The sequence below is a fragment of the Taudactylus pleione genome, unplaced genomic scaffold (genome assembly GCF_031769625.1).
Source record: "Taudactylus pleione unplaced genomic scaffold, aTauple2 ptg000181l, whole genome shotgun sequence".
NCBI lineage: Eukaryota > Metazoa > Chordata > Amphibia > Anura > Myobatrachidae > Taudactylus > Taudactylus pleione.
In genome coordinates, this window is record NW_028284583.1 from 1236008 (window position 1) to 1255439 (window position 19432).

At 42.1% G+C, this 19432-nt stretch overlaps 1 protein-coding gene across 1 annotated transcript in view; it reads left to right on the forward strand.

Moving 5' to 3' along the window:
* Nucleotides 1-19432, forward strand: part of AOAH (acyloxyacyl hydrolase) — a 187293-nt gene that overhangs the window by 19528 nt on the left and 148333 nt on the right. The window contains exons 2-4 of the mRNA XM_088476026.1: nucleotides 14144-14239; nucleotides 16545-16611; nucleotides 17667-17766. Coding sequence (XP_088332152.1) covers nucleotides 14144-14239; nucleotides 16545-16611; nucleotides 17667-17766 — 263 coding nt within the window. The remainder of the gene's footprint in view (nucleotides 1-14143; nucleotides 14240-16544; nucleotides 16612-17666; nucleotides 17767-19432) is intronic.

The following is a 19432-nucleotide window of genomic DNA, read 5'->3' on the forward strand; positions in this document are numbered from 1 at the left end:
AATTTTAAACTGAACTTGTCTCAGCCAATTATTCAGCTTCGACAGTCCACCCTTTGATAGCAAACAACATGCTATCACAATCTGCTATTAGGATTTAATTTAGGCTTACATTTATATATTATTTAGTGTTATTATGGGATGGCACAAGGTGGTTCTTAATCCATCAATAATGTGTCTCTGGGTGGGGACATAAAACTACTATTATACGCACACCACGGATCTTGGGAGATCATGTGACAGGTGTGGGAATGCACCAATCTTATAACAGCAGTCTTGAAGGGGAATTTGAGACTTTACATTTTCTGGGTGTTCTATAAATAACATTTCAATAATATCCTCTATGCATGTCTAAATATTACACATTTAAATGATGGTACTTCCTAGCTCAGGGTTGTAATGCAGTTCTGTATCTACCTCGGTATACATATTATCATTTCTAACCACCATCACAGTTTCATTCCTTCGTTTCACTCTGTTTTTACATTTTCTACACTTCAACACAATAGGAACACACCGGACGCATATGCCAATTACTATGATGACAATCAGTATAAGGATCAAGAATTTGCCTATGCTGGCGATCACTTCCTGGACCCATTCCCCTAGACCCGAGAACCATTTCACTGGGTTCAGCCATGACACCCATCCTTCTATATTTTCCCCTACTTCAGCCACTGAAGCGTTATGGTTCTTGCAAAATTCCCACTTTAGCTGCAGAATTTCATCCATCTTCCGGTCTATCACCTCCTTAGGGTCGCTGGTATCATTGGTGACATAGGTGCAACATTTTACTCCAAATTGAGTGGCCAAAGTTATGCAATACCCTCCAGTAACAGCTGTTAAATAATTCAACACTAGCCTGTGTTGCACCAGTTCTTTCTTGTACGCTTGCAATTCTCTCCCTGTGTACCTGAATGTGTCATCGTACATCTCGGTGATATTTTCTATTAATTTAGCAAGTTCTTGGATATATCTAAAATTTAATGTACCCCTCGCAATTCTGGTGGGATCCAGGGCGACTAAAACTTGGAAGCCAGTTGTCTCACTGATTAACTGAGCGGCTTTATGCATATCACCAGGTATCATATTTCTCTTGCCTCTGTGTTCATATTGAGTGTGAAGATATGGTGACGGTGTGTTTTTATGTATACTCAGCATTTCAACATGTGTGAGGGTCATAACTTCTGGGACTACTCTTCCCAGGTAACACAAACCATCTGAACTTGGGGAGAGCCATTTATACGCTTTTCTTCCACATATAAAATATACATTATCAGGGAGAACATAAGGAATGGTATGCATCATTATCATTAAGCACATTTCTCTTGCAAACAATCCAATCTCAGGCTCTTCCATCTGGTATATGCAAGTTTCTGGTTGTATTATTTTAGCACAATAACCATCTGGTACTTTACCAATCATTTCTTTGGTGGAACTCAATGTATACCGGTACCTAAAATATTTCCCTCTTGATTTAATTGAGCGTAGCAGATCATAGTTTATGGACTCATTATCAGCTCATTTCTCTTGCAAACAATCCAATCTCAGGCTCTTCCATCTGGTATATGCAAGTTTCTGGTTGTATTATTTTAGCACAATAACCATCTGGTACTTTACCAATCATTTCTTTGGTGGAACTCAATGTATACCGGTACCTAAAATATTTCCCTCTTGATTTAATTGAGCGTAGCAGATCATAGTTTATGGACTCATTATCAGCTCTTTGTGAGAAGGTCATCGTCTGATTATTCTCCGTCACTTCCCAACCTCCGGGTTTATTGGGGTTTGTTATGTTCAAACACAAAAGTGATCAATCTACTTGGAATTGATAGAGTTTGAAATGAGGTGGTTTGGATGAGAGGAATTTTCCATCCAATGTTTTCCCTTTTTGCAATTCTAAAATTTCCGTGATATTCAGCGGAAATGGCACCAACCCTACATTATGCTGTCCCTGTGGCACATGTGAACACACCCAGCAATCGGTTTGATTTAACACTTTGCCTACCATGCTGTGATAATCCTCTAAAGGATACCCTCCCCAGTACGGATTATATTTTGGTTGGCACCGTTGGATACAGTTCTCATCAACTAGGGACCCACAAAGCTCACAAATACAGGAATCCTCAGACGATAACCCTCCACACCTTCCCCGAGTATCCGGAATGATAGCTCTTTTAACAATAACAGTACTAAGATTGGAAAGACACTCCCCTGATTGGCATTGCACTCCTCCTGTCTCCACTCCATCGGCACTGCCATCAGCTCCCGTTTCCTCAATCGGTCCCCCATCACGGACACTGGATATCCCTGGACTGACCAGAATGGTGAACACTCTAAAAGAGAATATGAAAATGAACACAGCAGGCCTGTCCATTTTAACAACAAGTCCTGCAAAATTTCTCTCGGTTCAAGTATCTCACTACGACCTTTTCAATCCTCCCGGAACAAGCTCGCGAGTGACAGGTCCACACTATCAGCCTTGTTTCCGACTTGTTTCTCCACCAGTTGATTGACCTTTTTGCAGTGAGTCGAATGGACCCAGGTATCTCTCTCGACCACCTTCAAAGATGTAGTACTCGTCAGCAGTACCTGGTATGGACCTTCCCACCGGTCAGTCAAACAACCTGAACGCAAGAAATTTCTGATCATTACATATTCTCCTGGTTCAACATCATGACAGTTAGTTTCAGGCATATCATTAGACAACAATTTCAGTTTCTGCTGCTGTTGCTTTAACTGCCTACTCATTGATGTAAGATACTTTACAGTTACCTCGTTGTTACCCTTTAGATCTTCCTGAACAAATGAGGTTGTCTACCGAACAATATTTCAAATGGGGGGATTCAGAGGAGGTCTAGGAGTGGTCCTTATGCTATGTAGGACCAAGGGTAATGCTTCTGGCCATCCTAGTCCAGTCTCTGCCATGATTTTACTTAGCTTATTTTTAATAGTCCCGTTCATCCTCTCTACCTTGGCACTGGCTTGCGGTCGGTAGGGGGTGTGAAGTCGGCTATTAATACCCATCAGCTTACACATATTTTGGAAAACATCACCTGTGAAATGGGTACCCCTATCACTCTCGATGATTCTAGGGATACCATACCTGCATACAAATTCCAGAACTATTTTCTTGTCAGTAAATGCAGCAGTATTAGTGGCCACTGGGTAGGCCTCAACCCAGTTAGAAAATATGTCTGTGCACACTAATACATACTTAAGGTTCCTGCGGGGTGGTAATTGGATGAAATCAATTTGTATCACCTGGAAAGGTCCATCAGTCGGTGGAATGTGGGATGGTTCAGTAGGGATCGCTTTCCCTATGTTCTTTCTCAAGCAGGTCAGACAGAACATTGCTATCTTCTCTGCTTGTGAAGAAAAACCTGGTGCGCACCAGTATGCCCTCACCAACTTGCACATACCCTGTTTACCCAGGTGAGTCAGACAGTGTGCTGCCTCAGCCATGCTGGGGTAATATGCCTTGGGGGCTACAGGTTTACCATGTCCGTCCCTCCAGAGCCCAGAGGACTCTTGCCCACACCCCTTGGACTTCCAAATGGATTTTTCCTGAATTGAACACAAATTTTGCATCTCAATTAATTTTAGCATGTCAACGGTTTGGAATTACATAATTGTTTCAGTTGGAGAAAACATTTTTAATCCTGCTGCCCATTTTGCAGCTTCATCGGCTCTGTTGTTGCCCAGTGACACCGGGTCATCCTCACATGTGTGGGCTTTACATTTAATTACTGCCACTGCCTTGGGCAGTTGGATTGCTTCTAAGAGATGTTTTATGTGTCGGGAGTGTGCAACTGGTGTGCCTGCTGCTGTCATAAAATTTCTCAGACGCCATAGAGCCCCAAAATCATGCACTACTCCGAACACGTACCTGCTGCCAGTTCACATGCTCTAGTTAGTGCTACTAACTCTGCCACCTGGGCCGAGTGAGGAGGACCGAGAGGTTTAGCTTCCATGATGTCTGTGTCATTTACAACAGCATAACCTGTACATAACTCACCTGTGTCTGTTTGTCTATGACAACTCCCATCCGTATAAAAAGTTACATCCACATTCTCTAAAGGTGTGTCATGTATGTCAGGTCTAGCAGTAAAGGTCTGATTCAGATATGTCATACAATCGTGCGTATCATTATGTCTGCCGAACTCACCTCCCGCCAGCAACTCTTCTCCTTCCACCCTTTGTACATCATGTTGTACATATGGTAGGTATGTTGCTGGATTCAGCGTACTGCAACGTTTAACAGTAACATTTGCAGGAGCGTTTAGGGCTAGTTCCCATTTGGTGAACCTAGCTGAGGAGACATGTCTGGTTTGAGCTGAGTTCAACAGAGCAGATACAGCATGGGGAGTGTAGACAATCATATCATGGCCCAATACTACGTCCTCACTTTTACTCACCAATAGAGCGGTAGCTGCTACACTTCTCAAACAAGTGGGGAGTGATCTTGCTACCGTGTCCAATTGGGCACTGTAGTATGCTACGGGCCTACTGGCATCACCATGTTTTTGTGTAAGGACACCTGCAGCACAACCATCGGCTTCCGTACAATACAAATCAAAAGGTTTTTCATAATCAGATATTCCCAATGCAGGAGCTCTTGTCAGACTATCCTTAAGATTAAGGAAAGCCTGTTCTGATTCCTCTGTGTGTATGACACGATCGGGCTTTGAGGAAGAGACTAATTCCTGTAAAGGTAAGGCCAAAATAGAAAAACCTGGGATCCACATTCGGCAATATCCACACATTCCTAAGAAGGTACAAATTTGCTGTTGATTCTGCGGCAGTGTCATGTTTTGTAAGGCTTGTATTCTATCTGTTGTAAGGTGTCATAACCTCTGGGTTAGGCAGTGTCCCAAATATTTTACTCTGGATTGGCACGGCTGTAGTTTGTCCTTAGCCACCTTGTGTCCTGTTTGTGAGAGATGAAGTAATAAAAGTTTAGTATTATTCAAACATGACATAAACGAGTCAGAACATAGCAATAAATCGTCCACATATTGAATTAGAACAGATCCATTGGCAGGTTGAAAAGATTGTAAACAGTTGTGCAATGCCTGGGAGAAGATACTGGGGCTGTCTATGAAACCTTGGGGTAATCGTGTCCATGTGTATTGTAAACATCTGTATGTAAGTGCGAATAGATACTGACAGTCAGGATGGAGAGGCACAGAGAAGAAAGCAGAACAGAGGTCAATGACAGTGAAATGGGTTGCATTTGGTGGGATCTGCATCAAAATGACAGCTGGATTTGGCACTACGGGGAATTGGCTCTCTACTACCTTATTAACACCTCTAAGGTCTTGTACCAGCCTATAGCCCGTCCCACCACTCTTCTTCACTGGAAAGATGGGACTGTTGGCTACACTAGCTGTACGGACTAAAATTCCTTGTTGTAACAATCGCTCAATTATTGGAAACACCCCTAATTGAACCTCCTGTTTTAGTAGGTACTGGGGAATTTTTGGAGCTTGCCTACCGTTTTTTAAGTTTACCATTACAGGGCTTACATTTGCCATTAATCCAGTGTCCTGTCCATCCTTAGTCCAAAGGGAATCTGGAATTAGGGACAACATTTCGTCTACTTGTGATGGGGTTTCATTTACAACTGTAGAGTGATACATTATCCTTTGAGGAGTGTCTAACATATCCCGCACCTCGTATACCATTCTCTCTGGGATATCTAAATATACCCCATCAGGGGTGCAATATATAACACATCCCATCTTACATAACAAGTCTCTGCCCAGTAGGTTAGTAGGAGCCGCAGCAGCCAGAAGGAACGAATGTCTGGTATGCAACGGCCCAATAGTAACCTCTGTGGACTTTGTTAAAGGATAACATTCCACTTTACCTGTTACACCCATTGTTGGTACTGTCTCATTGGTCACCTGTAAATTAACGGGAGATTTCATCACTGACCTGGTCGCCCCTGTGTCTACAAGAAAAGGATATTCAGTACCAGCTACATCAACCATCATGACCGGTTCTTCCCTAGTACTTCACGTTAACCTGACTATCTGTAGACTACAGGTATGACCTGACCCCTAGCATTGGCTACCGTTCTCCAATAAAGAATTTATGGCTACAATTGGAGCTGGTGCCTGTTGAACATTTGCTGGCCTTTGTGCATATCCTTTATGGGGATATCTAAATTTTCCCTTATGTGGGATTCCTACTCCTTTTACTGTGCAGTTTCTACTTAAGTGTCCTGTTTGTTTACAGTTAAAGCATGTTCGTGTTTCGGGTGAAGACATGTGGTGTTGTGAGGTTTGCACAGAGGGTAAAGGTGGTGGATATGGGTAAGGATAGGGAGGGTAAGGATATTGTGGGGAATAAGAAGTTGGTGGATAGCCTGGGACCTGTGGTTGCATCGGGTTAATGGGATAGAGTTGCGTTTGTTGTTGAGTGGGGTTAGTGAGAGTGGGTGTGTGTGCAAGTGTGTCTGTTGGCTGTGATGTTACCGTCATTCCCTCCAGAGCTTGTATACTGACAGCCATCAGTTTCTCGCTCTGGGCTTCTCTCTTTTTGGAGATGTTCTTATCATGTTCAATGGTGGTTTCTATGAGGGTATCTATTGTAAGTCCCCGCCAGCAGAGGCGTCACTAGTGTTGGTGTCACCCGGTGCTATAACTCATGGTGACACCCCCCCCACCAAAAAAAATAAATAAAATTGATGCGCAGCTCCGCAAACTCTCCCCAAATACCAGTCCAGCAGACACATTTACACAATGCCCCCAGTAGTGGTGTCCCGTATGTAGTGCCCACAGTAGTGGTGCCCCTTATGCAGTGCAATGCAATGTCCCCAGTGGTAATGCCCCCTAATAGTGCCCCCAGCGGTAGTGGTAATGCCCCTTATAGTAGTGCCCTCTATAGTATTAGTGCCCCCTATAGTAGTGACCCCAGTATTAATGCCCTTAGTAGAAATGCCCCTAGTAGTAATGCCCCCATTAGTAGTGCCCCTAGTAGTAATGCCTTCAGTAGTAATGCCCCCTGTAGTAGTGCCATCAAAAGTAATGCTCCCTGTAGTAGTGCCCCCATTAGTAATGCCCCCTAATAGTGCCCACAATGGCAGTGGTAATGCCCCCTATAATATTACCCCCAGAAGTAATGACCCCTATTGTATTGCATAGAGTGTAACAGTGACTGCCAGATAATGCAGAGAGCATCATGGTAACCGCCAGATAATGCAGAGAGCGTCATGGTAACCGCCAGATAATGCATAGAGCGTCATGGTAACCGCCGGATAATGCAGAGAGCATCGTAGTAACCGCCAAATAATACAGAGAGCATTGTAGTAACCGCCAGATAATACAGAGAGCATCGTAGTAACCGCCAGATAATACAGAGGGCATCGTAGTAACCGCCAGATAATGCAGAGAGCGTCATGGTAACCGCCAGATAATACAGAGAGCATCGTAGTAACCGCCAGAAAATACAGAGAGCATTGTAGTAACCGCCAAATAATTCAGAGAGCATTGTAGTAACCGCCAGATAATACAGAGAGCAACGTAGTAACCGCCAGATAATACAGAGAGCATCGTAGTAACCGCCAGATAATACAGAGAGCATTGTAGTAACCGCCAGATAATACAGAGAGCATCGCAGTAACCGCCAGATAATACAGAGAGCATTGTAGTAACCGCCAGATAATACAGAGAGCATTGTAGTAACCGCCAGATAATACAGAGAGCATCGTAGTAACCGCCAGATAATACAGAGAGCATCGTAGTAACCGCCAGATAATACAGAGACCATCATTGACCCACATATAACCCATAACATGAATACACCCCTTATACACACAGAAACACAATGCACATACATTAATACACCATCCCCAGCATAGACACTCTCTCCTCACTAAATTAGTTACTTCCCATTACACCTACTGTATACATTAGACCATAGTCACTGTGCTGGCTGCATGCTGTCTCCCAGCTCCTTCTCATCCTCTCTGCCTGGGAGCTCAGAGGGTCACGCTGGGAAGGAGCAGGGACAGTGTACAAACTACTTGTCAGTATTCAAGAGTAATCAACAGTATTTGAATACACTTGTAAACTGGCAAATGTTTTGTAGACTGTCCCTGCCTGCTCCCAGCATGACAATCTGTAAGGCAGGGAGGGAGCTGCTTCACTGAAGAGAGGAGGAGCAGGAGCTCAGCTGCCATGATCCACCCCGGCGGCAGCTTCAGTCAGGCTGATCGTCTTTACACCGACAGCAGGTAATCAGCCCCGTGCCTCTAGCGCTCCTCCCCCCCCCACATGTAGGGGACTGTATGAAGAGTACAGCCGCACTTGCCACTTACTGTATTGTAGGCTGCCGCTGGCTGTCTCAGTGTGACAGGCACAGCGGCAGCCGGCAAAATTAAAAGCTGTCTCAGCAGCTGCTGCAGGGAGAGCGCCTCTCCAGCCTGGCATCTCCCTACAGTGCATGCTCTGCTGAGCGGGGGGCGGGGATGAGTCAGATTTTGGTGTCACCCCTTGGAGGGTGACACTCGGTGCGGCCTGCACCCACCGCACCCCCCTTGTGACGCCACTGCCCGCCAGCCAGGCTGTGAGGTCATTGCGATTAAACCAAATAATAATCATTCCTTTCGTGCTGCGGGACCATTGCTTTAAATGTGTATGCGGGGAGAAATGACATTAAATTGTGTTGTACGTTTGAGGGTCTGTGGGGACCTTAGCGACCAGCACTAAGTTGGAAAGGCTTCTGTGTATGTGTGTGAGCATGCCAGTATGGGTTTGGGAAAGATCACTAAAAAGCTGGCTGTGCGTCTAAATAGCTATTTTGCGTTGTCCTATGTTTAACATGAAGTGCAGGGAAAACACCACTAATTTGCTACTTTTTGCTACATCGCATATGTGTTAATGTGAATGCATGGGAAAACACCACTACTTTGCTACTGCTCAAATATGTTTGTGGTGATTTTAATGTGTTGCAAAGTTATTTTATGTCTGCTAAACACCGTCGGTAGGTGTTTGGGGAAGATTGTGAAAAAGCTGTTCGTGCTACTTTTTAGCAACTTTGCTACTTTTCAAATATAAGTCTGTGATGATTTTAATGTGTTGAAAAGTTATTTTATGTCTGCTAAACACCGTCGGTAGGTGTTTGGGGGAGATTGTGAAAAAGCTGTTCGTGCTACTTTTTAGCAACTTTGCGTTGTGAGTAGCAAAATTGCTACTTTTAGCAATTTTGCACTGTGGATTGTGTACTATGTATTTTTGACAAAATGGCGCTTGTGTAAGCTTTCTTTTCTAAAATTGAGTCTTGCTGCCATTCACAAGATGGTGTCTTGAGGCCAGTCGCAAAATGGCGTCGTCGCGATTAAATTTTAAACTGAACTTGTCTCAGCCAATTATTCAGCTTCGACAACATATTTAAGTTAACGGGCCATTCATCATCAGGGGTCCAAATAGGACCACCTGAAATTTAGCAAACTCCAAAAACTGAAAGCTTTCAGAGTTTGCCTGCGAGAACAAGCACCATCTTCAGCCCTGCTCCTTCCTATGGAAAGGATTTCCAGGGATGCGAAAAGAGATTAAACTGATCCCTCCGCCGCCTCCTCACTGACTCCCCATCGGCTTTGCGCATGCATGACCTCAGGTCACATATGCGAAGAATCCGGTGGCGGGAACAGGTAAGCTGCGGTAGCTGCGGTACTAATAGCGGGGACAGCTGCTTTTCGGAGCAGGTGTCCCCACACCAGAGCAATGATGAATTGCTTTGATGATAAGTATCTCCCACTGCGAGGGGGATACTTAAATATACCCCACGGTGAGGTGGATACTTAATCATAAATGAATAGGGCCCTAAGAAATCATAGAAAAATATCCAATGAAAAATACAAATAGTATATACCAGTAGCTAATGCAAGGGGGGGTTTCTGAGTTCCCAGAAACCCCCCTGACAGACGAGAGAGCGGGCACCATGTTTATTAAGCCCCACCCCCTCAATACAAAATGACGCAATTTGCGGGTCAATGGGGAGGAAGTGGAGTCAATATAATACAATTCCATTAGATTTTGGGCCTAATTACATGGTGTGGTGCCTGGTCCTGTCCCCATCTGCTACTGCAGCTGCTTCAAGGTGACAGAGAGAGTGTGTGTGTTTTTGTGTGACATATATGTGTGTGTGTTTATGATTGTGTAATGTATGTGTGTGTATATATAGATATATGTATATGTGTATATAATTATGTATATATGTATGTACAGTATTTGTGTGTATAAAATATGTATATGTGTGTGTATATATATATATATATATATATATATATATATATATACTGCATATGTACATAATATATATGTACATATATATCCCTGAATACAGCGCCAACTTAATCTTAATATGAACAAATAAAGTAACAATAAGGGGAAAATGCACACCTTAATACTGCTGCTATGTGAAATGCACTTTGAGACACTTTACACACCTGAATTTGACAAGATAATTGATATGGGGAATTCCACTCAGCACTCTTCAATTCTTCTCAGTATTCAGCATAAACTAAATAACATACAAAACAAGAACAAAATACAATAGTGTAATCATTTATGTACGATAATATATTTAAGAATTCTACCTGGGTGTTTTCAGTGTAGAAATGTTGTACAACAGGTCATCTGCCTCCAAACAGATGATAAGTACAGGATCAGAATCGGAAGGATAGCTATAATGAGAACCCTTACTTGTTTTATGCTTGAAGCAGACCTTTCATTAAGGGGTCTATTCATGTAGACTTGCGGTACTGAATTGCTACTTTTCACTATATATCACATCATTTTGATGCAATCTATACCTTTGCTAAGTAGCAATTCATGTACACTTACCCCTACTGCGAAATGAAATGAAAAACCAGGTCCCGCGCAAAGTGCTAACCTAACTGCACGATAAGAGGAACATAAGAGTGCCTTGTTTCCGGTGAAGCAGAGTTGGGAGGGGCTCCTCCGGTTTGCGGGTGCAGATGGTATGCCCTGTTCTCCAGCACAGCATAAATCTGCCGCTGCTGCCCCAGTCCCTATATCAATCTGGCTGCTTTTTAATCCAGCTCTCTCCCCTCTTGCACTTGCACATTGTAACTGGTGTGTCCTGTGCCCCAGCGTTGCTTGCTTTCCCCCAGCCTGCTCTGCTGCACGGTTCTTGTCCCGCTCTCGCTGCTGCGTCTGCACTACAGTCTCACTGACTGGGCTGTGGATGTAGCCAAGCAGAGTTTAAAAGTGGATTGCCGGCAGGCAAGCGCTTTGTTCCAGCAGGGAGCCTACCCAGCAACCCGCTGGAGATGCTCACAAGAAAAGTAACCTTAAAATATATTTAATAAATATATTACTTGTTATTGTTTTCAAAATTAACTTTGTCACCCAGCAAGTCACCCCAGCAGCAGGCGCCAGGATGAGGGATGGCGGTGTACATCAGCCAATGAAGAGGAGTTACTCGGTGTGTAAAGGAGGAAGCAGGAAGAAATGGCTCTTCTCTGCTTTTTCTCCTCCGTGAGCTCGGTTACACCATCTGAGGATGGCCTTATTATTTTTTAAAGAGAACGGTAAACTTAGTTTACCGATGGTTTATAAATTACTTGTATGGGGAAGCGAAATTTGTTGAAATTAGGGAAACTGCAGAAGAAATCTGAGATTTCTCTGCTGTAACCCAGTGGAAAAGTATAAAACCCCTTCAGTAGCTGTACTTGGAAGTGACATGAGTGAGGGTGGAAGTGGAGGTTTCTGCCTACACTTTCCAGGAAAATAAGAAAGTCGGGCCCCTTGCTGGCTTGCTTCGCTCGCCACGCTGCGGGCACGGTGGCTCGCTTCGCTCGCCACAAGAATATATTCCCCCTCTGTGCCCACTTGGATGGTAGGGAATGACGTTGGACACTGGCTGATGACGTCATTGTACAGAAACGGAAGGGGTTCTATCTCATTCCGTAACCCAGTATATGAATAGCCCGAAGTTGTGAAAAGCTCTTTTTTCACAGCTCACAAATGAAAAAGGGCTTTTCACTGTTTTATGAATAGACCCCTAAATCCTTTTCTATTCCAAGGATTCTCAACAAAAGACCTGAAATGACTGTATATACCAGCATAAAAAAAGAGACAAATGGACAAGTACAAAGGTATTTTTAATATGTAATATAGGGGCATATGTATCAAAGCTTGATGTGAGATAAATTGTGAAATATATATCACCAACCAATCAGCTTCTAGCTTACATTTTGCAGGCTGTGTTTAAGAAATTATAGTTTGGAGCTGATATGCCCATCAGTATATATTAGACACAGGACTCCAAATTACTGAAAAAGTCTTATTCGGACTAAACTAACCCAAAGTATTAAAAAAATACATACCATTCCTTACTTTCTTGTATAACTTGCAGTCAAAGTTATGTATCTGAGCTGCCATGGGTTCACTGCACTACTCCATTGTGTGATTTGTTACAAGATTTAGGGGCCTATGTATCAAAGCTGTGAGACAGATAAAATTGTAACAAATAAATCGCCAAGCAATCAGCTCGTAACTATCATGTTTAAAACACAGCCTGCAAAATGTAAATTGGAAGCTGATTGGTTAGTACTTTATCTCTCACAATGTTATCTCTCTCACTGCTTTGATACATAAGCCACTAAAATCCAGTGTTCATATTCTTATAAAGATTATAGTACCTCAATTATTGGGACGTGACAGGACGTACAGTATGTAGGAATGGCAGGCATACAGTATTTAGATTGTGATTTTAATATTTCTATGGACGTTGCTAAGCAAATAGACATGCAGATTTTTATTTACTAAGAGCTCATTCACATGAGCAGCTTCTGAAGCTGCATTCATGATGGACGATGGCATACACTGCTCACAGGTGGCCATGAGATGTGAGTGCCATTTTCTCATGGCCTTCTCGGGGCAGCTAGCTTTTATTACTGCTGTTGTCCATGTGGACAGAAAAGGAGGCTCACGCAGAGGTCAATGAATCCCTATACCGCGCTAATTGGTTGCTATGGTTTAATGCAAATTTCAACCTATATGCAATATTAGCAGAACAAATATCACATAGGTTGGTGGGACAAAGTGATATTACTATAGAACAGAGAGAGAAATGGAGGTAGCTATAATATGACATTTAATTAGCCTATGCAAAAATTCTGTCTGTGAAGTTGAGTTGTGTTTACTTTTCATTTTCAGTTAACAATTTATTCATGGATATCTGGGACCTGCATAGAATACATTAATTTAAAGATAGTGGCATCTTGTTTTACTGCATTGTACATATTTGTTTTTATTAATTTATCTTTGCGCTTTGGATTTTGCATTTTTATCTTTTCATTCATTATTTAAAGTTAGCTGTATAAACTTTCTGTTTGCAAGTAAAATGAATACCAAAATAAAATTACAATACATTATTTCAGCCAAAGCTAACACTGAATATTAAAAATGTGAAATGAAACTAGCTGGCAAGTAGTAAAGTAGGACTATGCAAATTCCGAAAATTAGACCTAAAATTACTTATTAATTATATGTAAAAAATGCATGTTTAACTGCATGCATTGTCTTTAATTGCTATTTTGTGACATTTCCTAGTAGAGTCACTGAGATTATGCTGCAAGTACTCTTCACATATTTCAGACATTCGGGCAGATTTATGAATGGGTGAGAAGGCATATTGGCAGAGAAAAAAATCAGGCTTTTTTTTTTTTTGTTCAATACCTAAAGGTTTACTGTTGGTGATGAGGTCAGATTCTCCAGCAAAGGTTTCCCAATGCCTTTACATGAAAAATCCTATATAAGTAGTATACTCATATCTCCACAATATGCATTTTGTTATATCCATCTTAGGGTGGGGATAACATTAAAAAAATAAAAAAAATTCTTTGCATAAAGTTTTTTTTAACGTATTAATGATTTTAAAAAAATAGTTGTAATAGTTGTAATTCTTTCATATAAAAGTTTTATTATACTTTCTATTTTTCAAATTCACATAATTACAGACTAGAGACGCAATGTAAGTGTTCCGAAGCTACCATTTTGATGAATGTCTTTATTTAACTGATTAAAAATATATCTCACATTATTTTAAAATATATTATTATTTTGTGCTATCAACACAGAGATGTAATGCTTCTATTGTTTTTGTGCAGGTTGTACTCTTATAGTCTCTCTGGTTGAACAGCTGGCTCAAGTACATAACACATCATCCCAGAGGGCAATGGAGTTGCTGTGTACTTACCTTCCAGGTAGGTGATGTTAGAATAACTGGGGAAACCAATTACTTTTTTTTAATATTGGAAGGTTTTATATGAGAAAGTAAAGCATTTCTGATTTTCAAGAAAATAAATGAAATGTAATAGACTACATGGTTGCATGGTATCAGCAGTGCCCTTCTCAAATGTATGGGTAAATAGAAACACAAATATGTACAAACAATTAATGTGCAAATTATGGCTAATACGCCAATAGTTCACAAAGCCTATCATAAGATCAAAGTCTAGTATCAAAAGTAATATTGGGTGACCATTTTTCTCAGCAATGAACTGCAAATGGGACAATGGGGTCTATGTACTAAGCCTTGAAGAGAGATAAAGTACCAACCAATCATCTCCTGTCAATTTACAGGTTGTGTAAAAATGACAGTTAGGAGATGATTGGTTGGTACTTTATATCTGTCCACTTTATCTCTCTATAAGGCTTAGTACATAGACCTCATTGTCTCACTCACCAACTAACCTGATGAGTGAATGAAGGGTCTATACTTTTGTGTTTACTAAATAAAAATACACCTTTGCTATATGGTGGTTTCTCTGCAACAGGGAACCTCTGAAGAAATTGATCCTACCTAGGCAGACAGTGTCTTAATTTGGTATTCACTATTCATGTAGGAGATCACAAGGTCCTGAAGATGCCACTTTCTGTAGGAATATAATCTATGTCATAACCATACAACAGAGGTTCAAACAGACTCCTGCCCCCTGTATCCCCTTCAGCCTCTTGTGCCTTGTGTCTCTCCAGCCTCCTGCCCCCTGACTCTCCAGTCTCCTGCCCCCTGTCATTCCAGCCTCCTGGCCATCACTTCAGCTTTCTGTCTTTATAGCCTTCTTCCCTCTGTGTCTTTCCATCCTTCTGCCCCCTGTCACTCCAGCCTCCTGTCTTTCCAGCCTCCTGCCTTTCCAGCCTCCTGCCCCCAGTGTCTCTCTGCCTCATTCCCCTGTGTATCTCTAGTTTCTTGCCTCCTGTCTTTCCAGCCCCCTGTATCTCCATCGTGTGTGTGTAATCCACATCCCATATTTATGGCAGCCAGGGGTCCATCCCATGGGAGTAGGGAAAAGTTGTACTACATACTGTAGGTGCTCCATCATCAGCCTGTGCGCTGTGCTGCTTGCACCCAGGGGTGACTGTGTGAGGTGGCCCTGAGAGCTCTGCCTCAATGAGTGCCTCAGTGTGACAATGGGCTGAGAGCTCCTGACACTGGGCACTCATTGAGGCAGAGCTCTCAGGGCCACCTCACACAGTCACCCCTGGGTGCCGGCAGCAGTGCGGCACTGCACCAGAACTGAAAACAGGACAAACTGCATTTCAATCAATATGAGATACAGAATGTCCCTTTCAAATACGGGATGATCCTGTATAATACAGGATGAGTGGCAACCCTAACCATGGTGCTGGAGATGCCATCTTCTGTGTGATATTTTTAGAAGTTGGTGCATGTGTAAAAGATAAAAAAGTGCCAGAGTTATCACTGTCATCTGTGTCAGTACTATCAGAATAAAATATATCACATGAAATATGGTGCAGCTGACAAAAGGTAGGGAGAGACCAAAGGCTGGCATACTTTGGTGTCTATTCTGGGAGCAGAGTGTGTGGTGTTAGACCCCAGTTGACCCTTGACTCAGCAGCCCATGTGCTCTGCACACCTTGTACCCATTATAGATATGTCACTGCATGCAGGCTTTGGTGTATTTCCCAAGGGATCCAGGACACTTGGAAGGCTGTGATCCCCACAAAATGTACACCGTGCCTAGACAGCAGCATTTGATTTGAGAAAAGGAACTGAGATAAGTGTATTGAAAAAAGGGATTGGCTGATCATTTTCTCAATCACAATGAATGGCAGGACTCTCGCTGTGCAGTAAGCACTTGGAACCACACATTTTCACTCTCATCTTACCATCTCACCATCATCATAATTTTATTATGATCTATATACTGTATATTTTTTTTTGTTTACAAGAAAACTACTTATACAAGTTGATTTAAAAGAATGTTCTGTAACATCAGGTAACATATTTTAGTAACATACATCTTTGAAAATAACTGAAAATAATTATTTGTAGTTTGACTAAGCAAGAGAGGGCAAGCAACATTCCTTTTTACTGCTTATTCAAGTTGGCTTACTGCAGGCACATATTTTGTCCAACAGAAGTAGACATTTTCCCCAATACCTATGCCCAAAGGAAAAAGAACTCTGCAGGTAGCATTCCGATCTCTTTACTCTTTATATTGAGTCTAATATGTGACCACAGGGAAATCTGTTTTTGTTTCACAGAAGAAGGAGGAATAAGAGGAGCCTGCACTCTCATAGCTGTGCTTTTTGGACCTGATCTAATCAAGTTGTAAGACTTATCATCTTTACTCTATATTATAATGTTTAAACTGATTCTAAAATTGGACCTATCATTTCTACTAGGGGTGTCACTAGAAACTTGTTGGCCTCATAGAAGGGTTTTCATGGACATCTGTGGTATCTAGGGAAGCTAATACTACCCTTCCTCACCTTACCAGGCATTCTATTGTGCCTCTATGCATTTCCTGATCATAGAGGTATGGCATATGAAAGTTTCCTTACACTCTGTGCAAAATTACATTTTGGAATCCCTAGAAGGCTGACACATTTGTTTGACATTCCAGGGCTTTACATGCCTTGCAGTGTCAGCAGTCACACAACATAAAGGTAATTATGATCTTTGCTGACCGCAGACACAATTCTACTCTCCACTGATCACCACCTTAGAGGAGACTACTTAGGGGAACCGTGCCCAGAGAAGTATCAGTGGAAGCTACATAGTGTCAACATCGGAATCCTGGCAAGGGATTCAAGATAGGCATCGAAATACCGATGCTGGTATTTCAATCCCATTCCCTAGTTGCAATTAAATATTGTAGTTTGTGCCTTGTTAGCTTAATGTGAGAATGGTGAAACGTTATTTCTAAGCACTGCCAAGCTGAATGTCATTCATTTAGGTGACTGTCGGTGGCACTAATCTCTTCTATATATATAGATGTGTTTAGTAAAGTCCGTTCACAATATTTGTTACCATTACAATAAATAACAATGTTCCCTTACTGACAAATACATTACACCTTTATGCCAGTAGAACTCACTCTACTCTGTGACTACAAAAATACGTTGCTTCTATGTTAGTTGTCTGTACTGAAATCTTAAAGGGTACCAGGTCAAACAGTCATTCACACATATCTGGGATCAGGCTCTTGGAACATATATACTGTAAATGTGTAGAATTGTTACTAGTAGCTTTTAGATATAAGCCAACCTGCATATGGAAATGTGTCAGAAATCATAATGTAACATTTAAAATCAGTTAGTGGTACAGTAAAATATTGTGGCACAATTTGTAAAATAGTATCTTTTGTTCCATTGCCTTCTAAGGCTAAATCACAGATTCAATTCTGATGTCATTTGTCATGCGGTGAAATTATGCAAAACCGAACCAAACCAGCCGATTTGTCATCTATACCAAGAGCCAGAGGTAAGAATGATACTGATAACTGGCATACAATTCTAAAAAGAGACAAAAAGAGGAATGTAATTATTACAGAGCACAGTATCTGATGTCACACTTGTGAGTATGTCATTTGTTGAATGCTGCATTATATTGCTATGACTACAGCAGGAAAATGACACACTCAGAAACTCAAGTGTGACAACATCTTATAACACATCAATAAATGTACAGAATTACTCACTAGAGAGATCAATACAGTAGTCAGTTACACAGTAGCATTAGCAGACTCTATTCTACACTGACATTTATTAGAGCAGTGGCCTCATATTGGTATGAAGTGATCCATTCCTACATAGCACAAGACAGAGCAGACTACAGGGAGACATATGGCATATAGGGATGTAGTTATGAGACCGGTGGCCGCGATGCCGCCGGTCTCAATCCCGCCGCTGGAAGGCCGACAAGGGACTTAACATAAGCGTCGAAATACCGATGCCTATCTTAATCTCGACGCCGGAATCCAGTAGGACGACAACCTGAACAAAGGTAAGTCCGGGGTGCCCTTATTGTTAGCCACGGGAGGGGGGTGGGTTAGGTTTAGGTAAGATAGCGGGGTTAGTGTTAGGTTTTGGGGGGGAGGTTATGGTTAGGCACCCCTAGGGGGGAGGGTTAGGGTCAGGCACCACTGGTGGAGGGGTAGGGTTAGGCACTAAGGGGGGAAGGTTAGGTTTAGGCATGAAGGGGGAAACTTAGGTTTAGGCACTTATGGGGAGGATTAGTGTGCGGGGTGGGGAGAGTTAGGGTTAGGCTACAAAAAGGGAAGGTTAAAGGGAAGGTTAGAGAGGGAAGATTAGTGTTAGGAGAAGAAGGGGGAGGGTAAAAGGGGCTATCCATTATGCGACCTAAAAAAGTGAACATCTAGCGTTCAGTCTTTCAGGTTGCCGGGTCCGGTGCCCGCACTGAACGGCGTTCACTGAACGTCATTCAGTGCAGGAGACCAACCACCTATCTGCGAACATGTGAAACCTGACGATCGTCGTCAGGTTGATGAGCATGTTCCACAGATAGTCTGCGTCGGCAAGGACCCAGCGTGCACACGCATCGCTGGTCCTTGCCGACTATCCATTAGACGACTTTCTGAACAATCCGGAGAAAAACCTCCTGGTTTTGGTTGGATCGTTCAAAAAGTCGTCTAATGGATAGACCCCTTTAGTATACTTACCCGACCCCTATCGGGATACCAACCATCGGGATTCCGCAGTCGGTATTGTGACAGGAGGCATCCCAACAGCCAGAATTACATACCGATTCGATCCCCATATGCATATCTAAACCCTGCCAAAATATCACTATATAAAGGCAACATGGTTAACTGATAGCTATGGATCCCATATTAGTTTTATTATTTCTAAGAAAAAGTATAGGTATTAAAATTACAAAATTAAAAAGATTCCCAATTGTGTCAAAGAATATGGTGGAGATGTATCAAAATTTGGAGATAGATAAAGTGGAGAGAGATAAAGTACCAAAAATCAGTTTCTAACTTCCATTTTTAACTACAATCTGTAGTTATAAATGACAGTTAGGAGCTGATTGGTTGGTACTTTATCTCTTTCCAAGCTTTGATACATCTTTCCCAATATCATTTAACACCAGCAGTAGAATTGGGTAGTGTACACAAAACAATACT